This window comes from Octopus bimaculoides, chromosome 23 (assembly GCF_001194135.2).
Source record: "Octopus bimaculoides isolate UCB-OBI-ISO-001 chromosome 23, ASM119413v2, whole genome shotgun sequence".
In the NCBI taxonomy this organism is placed as follows: domain Eukaryota; kingdom Metazoa; phylum Mollusca; class Cephalopoda; order Octopoda; family Octopodidae; genus Octopus; species Octopus bimaculoides.
The window spans coordinates 25,579,148-25,590,415 of NC_069003.1; the positions used below are offsets into that span (position 1 = coordinate 25,579,148).

At 37.5% G+C, this 11,268-nt stretch overlaps 1 protein-coding gene across 1 annotated transcript in view; it reads right to left on the reverse strand.

Moving 5' to 3' along the window:
* LOC106877272 (DNA (cytosine-5)-methyltransferase 1) overlaps positions 1–11,268 on the reverse strand; it is a 60,528-nt gene that overhangs the window by 31,156 nt on the left and 18,104 nt on the right. Inside the window, exons 10-16 of the mRNA XM_014926136.2 lie at positions 10,248–10,366; positions 8,624–8,716; positions 7,012–7,163; positions 5,848–5,928; positions 4,847–4,950; positions 2,954–3,122; positions 1,295–1,392 (exon numbers count right to left, since the gene is read on the reverse strand). Coding sequence (XP_014781622.1) covers positions 1,295–1,392; positions 2,954–3,122; positions 4,847–4,950; positions 5,848–5,928; positions 7,012–7,163; positions 8,624–8,716; positions 10,248–10,366 — 816 coding nt within the window. The remainder of the gene's footprint in view (positions 1–1,294; positions 1,393–2,953; positions 3,123–4,846; positions 4,951–5,847; positions 5,929–7,011; positions 7,164–8,623; positions 8,717–10,247; positions 10,367–11,268) is intronic.

Below are 11,268 nucleotides of genomic sequence, written 5' to 3' on the forward strand. Positions count from 1 at the left end.
CAGATTTTGAATTCAGAACATAAAGACAGATGAAATGCCACTAAGCATTTTGCCCAGCATACTAATGATTCTGCCAGTTTGCAAACAACAACAACAGCAACAGCAACAGCAACAGCAACAGCAACAACAACAACAACAACAGCAGCAGCAACAACAACAACAACAACGATGGTTTCAAATTTTGGCACAAGGCCAGCAATTTTGGATGGGGTAAGTCAATTCCATCAATGCCAGTGTTCAACTGGTACTTATTTTATCAACTCTGAAAAGATAGAAGACACAGTCGACCTCAGCAGAATTTGAACTCAGAACATAAAGATGGATGAAATAAAACAAAGCATTTTGCCCTGAATGCAAATGATTCTGCCAGTGCACCACTTTAATAACGATAACATAAAATGACAATTATTCCTGTGGTAATTGATGCCCTTGGCACAACAACCAGGCTGAAAGGTATTGAAATTGTGACTTGCATTGTTGATTTATAGAACAGTACCATCCTGTGTTCTAAAAATGATCTGTGAGATTTGAGGAAACTTGCGTGTTTCATAAGAAATAGGGTTAACAAAAAGGTCAAAATCATTTTCCTTGCATAAAACATCGAGTAACTATACTGATAAGTAATGTTTATCACAATTACTCTTGTTTTTAACCCCAAGAGGAACCTCCTCCAGCTGATTATTGATGCAATCTGCACCTGATATATATTGCAAGCAGGGGAGTGAACCCCTACCATTTTCTAGCAGATGACGGGGATCACCAAACCATATGGTTTCAGGCTATGTGCCCATCATCAATGGTTAACACCTGTCTGCTAGAGATAGCAGTAAATCATTATTGTGAGCTGGAATGAATTACTGCTATCTCTAGTGGATGGGTGCTCACCTCTGACAATGGGCATAAATAGCCCCAAAGCATACAGTCTGATGATGACCATCGTCTGCTAGAAGATGGTAGGGGTTCGCTCCCATGCTTGCAATATATATTGAGTGCAGACTGGATTGATAACCAGCTGGAGGAGGCTCCTCCTGGAGTTAAAAACGGTAGTAACATCGAGTCTTATGGAATAGCCATATTGATATGGTGATAAACGTTACTTCTCAACATGGAGTTTGTTGTCCCAATAATAGGAACCATGAGTAAGACATTTTGTTTCAATACAGTATTGTATAGCCAAATGCTTTTTCCTGTTGCCAATATTCTTTTAGGTTGCCTCCAACATGCAGGAAATAGGGTGTATTTATTCTGAAATTAGGATACTAAGACTAAATTATAAAATAAAACTGTGACATACCTTCTTTGAACACAGCACTGTTTGCTCCTGCCTGATCCTCCAAATTTAACCATGTCTCTACAAGCCTTGCATTTACCACAATCTGGTTGTTGACAAACCTGAAATATTGAGGGACCATGGTGAACAACTAACATCTAATGCTACCTTACCAGGAACATTTACACTCCTTTTAACCTCTTGACTTATATAGGAAAAGAAAGCTTTATATTACTCAGTACATATGAAACAAAGGTGAACTAAAAGTTTGAAAAGAAGTAGGGACATTTAGGACAAAATTATGAAACTGCTTTGGACAAGTAGAAGGTTACTGTTAAAAAACATTGGCTTCCATCCAATCACAGGGATCAAGGCTAGCAGATTGAAACCAGTAAAAGACCAACTACAGAACTCCGTTCTAAACTGCTTAATAATAAGTTAGCTTCGCACTACAACAATCTTAAGTATGCAACTTAGCAACACTGGTAGCAAATCAGTTGCACGAATGTATGCATGCAGCCAATCACAGCAAGGTTTTAGATTATATCAGTCATCTTTCCTGTCAATAAACAATAAACTTCACAAGATATCACATACCTCGAGCCCTTTATTACCTATTTAGATGTTCATCAATGTTGCTGTAGAATAAATTGTTGATGAATTTGAACCTGGGATTCTTGAAGATTTTGTATGTACTTAACTGGGAGGTTACTGTAATGAGGTTCTGGGTTCAAACCCACTGTTGGTTCCTAGGTGTTTTGAGTTCTACTACAGCCTTGTGAGTGAAACTAAAGGGATAAACTCTGGGCAAAATGAGATTGAATGCATAATTTGAACAAAGGACCAGCTTTATGACACTGTGTCAGGCTGATTCTTTCTGAATATTACATTAATGTACAAGAGTCTATGGAATATTCAGCCACTCACACTACACTGTGAGATGTATTCAACCCAATTTAGTTTGCCATAAATAATTACTTCATGATGAAATGACCCATTTCAGCAAGTAATAATAATAGTAGGAGAAGTAGTAACAGCAGCAGCCGTGTAATTTTTTTCAGCTCATGGTATAGAGTTTAAGTCCTCTTTAGGCTATGATAAAACTGATAACATGGTCACGCATTCAATTCTATCACAAGTGAACCAGAGGAGACACTAAAATAATTATGGTCCAACTGTGTCTTTGAAGAAGACATTCTTTGGTAATCAACCTCTGATCATTCATAATTTCATTTAGCATCTGTTTTCCATGCTAGCATGAGTAAGATGGTTTGACTGGAGCTGATAAGCCAGAGAGCTATACCAGGTTCTAGTCTGTTTTGGTTTGGTTGCTACAGTTGGATCCTCTTCCTAACACTTTATTGAGTGTACTGGGTATCTTTCAAGAGTCACTGGCACAGGTGCCTTTCATTGTGTCACTGGCATGAGTGCCTCTTGTGTGTCACACTGATACTGGCCACAACTACAATTTCACTTAGCCTGATGCGTCTTCTCAAGCACAACAAATCGCCAAAAGTCTTGGTCTCTTGTCATCGCCTCCATGAGACTCAACATCTAAAGGTCATATTTCACCACCTTGTCCCACATCTTACTAGGTGTACTTCTTCCACAGGTTCCCTCCAGTTCTTAGAGAGTCCAGTTGATAAAAAATATTTCATGTGACCAAAACTCAACACAACTTACCTCACAAATACCGCATCTTTTCCTGCGAGTGGCAGAAAACCCATTGTCATCTATCTGTCCCTGGAACATGCTGTCGAAAATGTTACGCACAAGAGACGTTGTGGCAGCCATTGTTTGTGTATCCTTTGACTTCACTTTTGGTTCACGGAGCTGCTTACGTAGAGCCCTCCTGTAAAAGAAATAATGAAAACACATCTCAGCACCATGCTCTGTGCAAACTTGATTGTGAGAATCTCTCCAGCACACATGCACTCTCTAAAGCTAAGCTGAACAAGTTGATAGATTACAGAACTAAACAAGAGTTTAACAGTTAAAATACCACCATCTCTTTTTGGTTGTATCAGTAAAGAAACATTTAGATCTCAAAAGATCAACCCAACTTAAATAGATATCAGAAAGGGGTAATAAGTTCACTGTAGCACTTTATCAGGATCTTTTCTGTTTGCCTGACACTTTTCAATTCCTTTAATTTTGTTCCATTTGATTTCAAATTTGGTGTATTGATGTAGTTTTGTATGCTAATTATGGAAATGAAATTCACTTTTGCAATTAATTAATAAATAAAAAGTTAATAGCTTTTAAAATTTGCAAATTTTGGGTAATTTTAGCCAATTGAAAGCCACACACATACTGGTGCCTGTTTCCATAGTAACAAGACAAGGTATAGATTAACTGTCTTTCAACCTTCTAGATGAAAAAAAAAATCTGATTTAGACACAAGGACAGCAATTTTGAAGGGGGAGGTTTAGTTGATACCATCAACTTTAATACATGACTAGAACCTTATGTTATTGACTCTGAAGAAATGAAAGGTAAAGTTGGCCTCAGTGGGAAATGAATCCAGAACATAAAGAGCCAGAATAAATACCATAAAGCATTTTTTTTTCCAAATGAGCTAATAATTTTGCCAGCTCCATCATTTTCCAGAGAATAGTAATAATTTTGGCACAAGGCCTGCAATTTCATGGGAGGTGGTAAGCCAATTACATCGACCCCAGCGTTTAACTGATACTTATTTTATCAACCCCAAAAAGACAAGTCAACTTTGGTGGAATTTAAACTCAGAACGTAAAAACGAATGTAATATTGCTAAGCATTTTCTCCAGCGTGCAAACGGTTCTGCCAGCTCACTGCCTGAATAATAACTAATAATATAAAGCAAAAATTATTCCCATGGTAACTGGTGCCTTTAACACCACAACACCCAAATTGCCATCTAAGAAACTGAAAGGTATTGGAATTGAGACTTGCATAGTTGATTTACAGAATAATACCATCTTGTATTCTAAGAAAGATTCTTGAGATTTGAGGAAACTTGGCACCAAACTTCAAAAGAACATCCTTACTAATACAGCATGTAGTAGCTTAATAATAAAGAATTATCATAATGGTTGCAGCATGGAAGGTGTTTATAAGCCATTTAAAATAACACAAAAACCGTCAGATTCACTTCAACATTTAAATTTAATTTGTCAAAATATTGTCGTTGCTTTGAGACCGCGACCTGTTCACTGACAAAATTCCATGTATACATGCATGTGTGTTATATGCAGCTTTGTCAGTGAACAGGTCACGGTCCCAAAGCGACGAAAATATTTTGGAAAATTAAATTTAAATGTTGAAGTGAATCTAACGGTTTTTGTGTGTTATTTTAAATGGCTTATAAACACCTTCCACGCTGCAATTGTTTTTGTTCCAGCACACGATCTCAGATCAGGTCACTTGCTATGCAAGTACATCTCCGCAATTATCATAATGGTTTTATACTAAAACATATACCAAACTAGTTTTAAGAAAAAAACTTTCACAATAGTTATAAACATTGACCCCTCAAAGAATATCGTGAACCTTTCTTGTAAAGAAACTAAAAACTAAAAATGAAGAACAAAGTACCGTTTGCCAAGAGTGACTCCTGAAAGTTTGATCAACGCCCTCATACAAGGTGTTGTGATGAGGAGAGCTTCGTCATCATCAGCAGCTTCATCATAACTTTGAACCTAAACATAGAAAGATAGGAATGTATAACAAGAGGTGGTGGTGGTGGTGGTATGATATTAATGATGGTGATGGTAGTAGTAGTGGTGATGATGACGATGATAGTGATAGTGATATTGGGGATTGCAATATTGCACCTTTGACATTTTTGCATCAATCTCACCCCACCAAAAAAATGTTAATAATTGTTAATGTAATAACAATGATGGCTGTAATGATGATATGGCTTAGATTAGTTATTTTTTGTAGATAAAATAAAGATAAGGATGAAGGATAAAGTCATATAGACTCCTAGGGCCAGCTTACGGTTTCTGGCACCCATGCCAACGTCGTCTCCTTCATTGGACATGAAACTCGGCTTGCGAAGACCTGTTGGGGCAAGCGAAAGCGAAATCATCATGGCACCTGTGCCCAGCGTCGCCTTCCTGGCACTTGTGCTGGATGGCATGTGTAAAGACATTTGAGCGAGATCGTTGCCAGTGCCGCCGAACTGGCTCCTGTGCAGGTGGCACATAAAAGCACCCACTACACTCTCGGAGTGGTTGGCATTAGGAAGGGCATCCAGCTGTAGAAACTCTGCCAAATCAGATTGGAGCCTGGTGTAACCATCTGGCTTCCCCAGTCCTCAGTCAAATCATCCAACCCATGCTCGCATAGAAAGTGGACGTTAAACGACGATGATGATGTGGCGCATATATTCTCCCCACTGGATAGGATGCTGGTCCATCAAGAGCAAAACACATCGCCTGGTCCAGGAATGGAAACCACAATCTTACAATCATGTGTCCAATACCTTAACCACTAAGCCACGTACCTCCACTTTTTTGGTAATATTGAGAATAAAAGGTGGTGTTCTTTTAAGCGGTTTTACCTGGATGAAGGTGAGGAAGATGACTTACCTGATCAACGACAAACTGGGCATGGCGCAACAAAGCATCTTCAGTAGGGATATTGGTGATGCCATTTGGTGGAACTGTTATCTGAGCAAATGATAAAACAGATTTTCATGAGATATTTTTACATGTGATAAAATATATTTCTATGCAATAAACTATATTTTCTGAACAAAAGAAAAAAAGATTCATTTTTGGCAATTATAATTGCTTAAGACTGAAATATAAGCATTTTTGTATATGAACTCTCCCCGCCTCCGCTGCCACCCAAAATATTGGTGTTAATGGAGACTGTTGATTCTAATAATAATAATAAGAGCCCTCAGAGAGTGCAAACCTCTGCCAAAGCAACACCAACGTCCTCTCAACAATTAGTCAGAGTTGATTTTTAAAATGAGAATATCTGAAATAAAACTTGACTGCTCTCACAAACAAGAATACTAAAAATGAACCTGACTGTTCACAAAAATTTTTTAATCTGGAAAAATAATCCAGAATCCTTGTCCGGTACCTGATTGATCCCAATGGTAGCCATGGAATGTGAAGTGGCTGTAGAAAATTTAGTAACATTAATAAATAGTTGATCCTTATCTAATACAAGCCAAAGTTAAATTCACTCTTCAAAATAGTTAAGCCTAAAGGGAGATAATTGAGAGAGAGACTTGAAAGTTAACATAAGATCGTAATCATGTGAAGTAAATATAACAAACTATCCAGAATTCTTGTCAGGTACCGGATCAATCCCAAAATCTAATCAGTTCGTGCCAGTCATGAGGTCAACATTCCTGAAAGTTTCATCCAAATCCATCCAGCGGTCCTTGAGATATCTTGTCCACAAACAAACAAACACAACTGAAAACATTTTTACCTCTGCCTTCCCTAAGGCAGAGGTAATAGTAATCCTTTCTACTATAGGCACAAGACCTGAAATTCTGGTGGGGAAGGGGCTAGAAGATTACATCGATCTCAATATTCAACTGGTACTTATTTTATTGACTCTGAAAAGATGAAACGCAAAATTGACTTTGATGGAATTTGAATGCTGAACATAAAGACAAATTGCCATTAAGCATTTTGCCTGAGTGCTAACAATTCTGCCAGTTTGCCGCCTTAACAATAATAATAATAAAATGACAAAAGAAACCAATTCTGCCAAGCAAAGGAACTGACCTGAATTTTATTGAGCAAATCTTCATAAGTGGCATCAAGGTTACTCTGTAAGAATTCAATGGCAATTTTGGAAAGATAGATCTTCTCCCTCATGATGTCCATAAATGGGGAATAAATTTTACTGGGAGACATTAAAATATAATCAGCATAAGCTAGAAGGTAGAAAGGAAAAAGAGAACAGTTAGGAGTCACCATGAAATGAATGAGATTTCATGACAAAAAGAGGACGTTGTTACAAAACTATATTAGTGCTGTCTTCGAATATTCTCATAGCATAGCAGCAGCAAATTGAAAATCAGAAACAATCCACAGATCCAACATTCCAAACACATTGCAGTTCTTTTCAAGGATCTCTTTGCATATTTCTTATGTTGTCTTTTCCTATTACATTAAAACAAGGTCTTAAATAGCATCAATCATTATGATTTTAAACCTGTTTCTTCCATCATACTTTAACTTCTACTCTTTCAGTCATTGGAGCTCTCTTTTGCCTTGCAATCTACAAGGCAACCCCATTAGTGCTAGAAAAGGCAACACCCAGTCCACACTAAATCAGTGCTTCTCAACCAGGGTTCCACGAGAAAGAGTGAGATAAGCTAATGCTAATTTCATGATCGTAATAATACTATATATGCACAACATATTATTGGTTATTGTAATATAGACATCATCCTATCTAACCTATTATGTTATCAAAAAATATAACAACTATATATATCATCATCATCATCGTAGAAGGTTTAGAGATGATGTACAAGTATGATATATTAGAGAAAATAATAAGGTACTCAAAGATCTGGATGGTTGTACATTTACAGATTTTTATTAATATGTCACATGTTTTTATAAATCATATATTAGCGCTTTTATCTACTCTAATAGATTCTTCAAAATCTAAAGAATTTCTTAGAGTACATGCAAGCGATAATATATGATTTATAAAAACATGTGACATATTAATAAAAATCTGTAAATGTACAACCATCCAGATCTCTGAGTACCTTATTTTTTCTAATATATATGGATATATAAAAATTTAGTGAATGGAGTAAAACGCATAGGTTAACTGAATACTTTTATTTCCAACATATGTTTCGAAGATTACAAATTATACCTTCCATAGGAATAGGTGATGTTGATAAGAATGTAATCTTCTCTTCAGGGAAATGCATGGGAACCAGCTTAACCGTAAGACATTTTAACCGAATATCAGAACTGTAGTTATATATATATATATATATATATATATATATATATATATATATATGTGTGTGTATATATATATTTACATGAACTATAATGAATATGAGAACTGTAGTTATATATATATATATATTTATTTACATGAACTATGATGAAAAAATATGAAAAAGATATGGTATACAATATTTTTTGTGCAGAGGTTCCTTGAGACATGCAATTTATTTTAAGGGTTACACAAGGGTAAACAAGTTGAGAAACACAGCTCTAAATGATTGGTAAACTGAGAAAATCTGATGCTTTACCAATTAAGTCAGCTTAACAACAACAGCCATAACAGCATCATTAGCAACAACAGCAACACACACAGAATGAAAAGTAAAAGTTCCACCTGAGAAACTGCAAATATTACCTGTTGTGAAACCAATTAAAGAATTTTCTCCACCATCAAACCCTGCAGTCCACCATTCATTGATCGGTCCCATTGTTTTACAAGGGACACCACCTGAAATCAACAAAGACAAAACAACATTGCTTTAACAATGACATCATAGTTTGAGCTAAATAGTTTCTAGTGCTGGCTTCTGGTTACTACAGCAATGCATTGACATTAATGTGGGGGAAGGGAAGAGGAAGAAACCTTGACTCCAAGATTCCTACAGCAGTAGGAGGTATCAAAATATTAAGTTAGATATAGACATGGCTACTGGGCTAAGAAGTTAATCGAGGTGAACATTTACTTTATAGAAAAATAAAACAAGGTTCTTTTTTTATAGTACATTAGCGAATTAATATATGGTTTTACAGGTGTAAACCACCTTAACTTCTCTCTGCTGACCAGTGAAGTGTAAATCATCATCATCTTCATCTTACAAGCACAGGCATGGTGGCTACGTGGTAAGAAGGTTGCTTCCCAACCACATGGTTCCCGGTTCAGTCCCACTGCATGGCACCTTGAGCAAGTGTCTTCTACTTTAGCCTCAGGCATTGTACACACACACGTGTGTATGTGTCCTTGTGTCTGTGTTTGTCCCCCTCCATGGCTTGAACTCTAGTGTTGAGTTGTTTATATCACAGTAACTTAGTGGTTTGACAAAAAGGACTAATAGACTAAGTAGTGTTGTTGTTGGCACTCCGTCGCTTACGACATCGAGGGTTCCAGTTGATCCGATCAACAAAACAGCCTGCTCATGAAATTAACATGCAAGTGGCTGAGCACTCCACAGACACGTGTACCCATAACGTAGTTCTCGGGGATATTCAGCGCGACAGTGTGACAAGGCTGACCCTTTGAATTACAGGCACAACAGAAACAGGAAGAAAGAGTGAGAGAAAGTTGAGGTGGAAGAGTACAGCAGGGTTCACCACCATCCCCTGCCAGAGCCTCGTGGAGCTTTAGGTGTTTTCGCTCAATAAACACTCACAATGCCCGGTCTGGGAATCGAAACCGCGATCCTATGACCGCGAGTCCACTGCGCCATTGCACCTCCACAGACTAAGTAGTAAACTTTAAAGAAAATAAGTACAAGAGTCCCTTAGTTCAACTAAAATTCCCCAAGGTAATGCCCCAGCATGGCTGCAATCTAATGACTGGAACAAGTAAAAGGTCAAAAGTTTCATCAACAGAAGATGAAATTTCTTTGTCAGTCAAACAGAAACAAGTTAGTAAGTGAACAACTGCAAAATCTACCTGGACATTGTCATTTTAACCCTTGGTCAATGTTGATTGAGAATATCTATGACCATCTTGTCTGTTTAAGATTACACAGAAACAGGGTTCTTCCTTCATTCTCTTTTTTTTTTTTAAGATGGTAGGGAGAACTGGCAGCTATATCTAGTAGATCAAGCAAACACATAGAGAGTCTCCCATTAGCTCTTTGCAAGCAGCTGCCAGACTGGAAGTCATATGACCAGTAGAAACAGACCGTATCCTGACTAACATATTTCTAAATAAAATTCTGTTTCCATGGAAACAAAAATAGGAGAGAAATAAATTAAAAAAAAAACAGAAAAGGAACCAGAAAATACAACCATACCATCAGCACTTGGGTTTTCATCATAAATTGGCTTGACAACTCCACTGAAGTAGAGCTCAACATTCTTTTCTATCAAACCAGTGTCAAATGCACACAAATGGGTGGCTTTATCATAAATACTGAAAACAAAACAAATCATTGAGGCTTAAAGTTTAAATGTCAGACAAAAATTGTAAATGAGATTATAGAGTTTCAATCTATCAACCACTTCTTTAATACAGGATGGGCCAAAAGTCACACACAAAATACATTTAATATGCTCCAGAATTGACAAAGACATGCTTCAATTTTTTCTAAAATTAAATAAATAAAATGTATACACACACACACATACACAAAGCGAAATTGGGATGGCACCTGTGCCCAGCGTCGCCTTTCTGGCACTTGTGCCCGTGGCATGTGTAAGGACTTTCAAGCAAGATCGGTGCCAGTGCCCCTGGACTGGCTCTTATGCAGGTGGCACATAACATACACCTTTTTGAGCATGGTCGTTGCCAGTACTGTGTGACTGGCCCTTGTGCCGGTGGCACGTAAAAGCACCCACTACACTCTCGGAGTGGTTGGCGTTAGGAAGGGCATCCAGCTGTAGAAACTCTGCCAAATCAGATTGCAGCTTGGTGTAGCCATCTGGTTCACCAGTCCCCAGTCAAATCGTCCAACCCATGCTAGCATGGAAAGCGGACGTTAAACAATGATGATGATGATATACAATATTTACAATAGAAACTTTTTATTACTATAATAATACATATACAAACACACACACATAGGTGAGTATATCCACAAGGGAAGCAACAGAAAAAAAACCCTAATTGGCCTTGGAATAAGAGGGCTGATCTGTAGGCACTTGCCACTGGAATGTGTGTTTGATGGGATCCCTGATGTGTGTGTGTGTGTGTGTGTGTGTGTGTTCTCATATGTATTTACCTGTAGGTAACTTTGTGTGTGTGTGTGTGTGTGTGTGTGTGTAAGGCTTATGTACATGTGTCAGTTTCTACCTGTATTTGTCTCTTTCATGTGT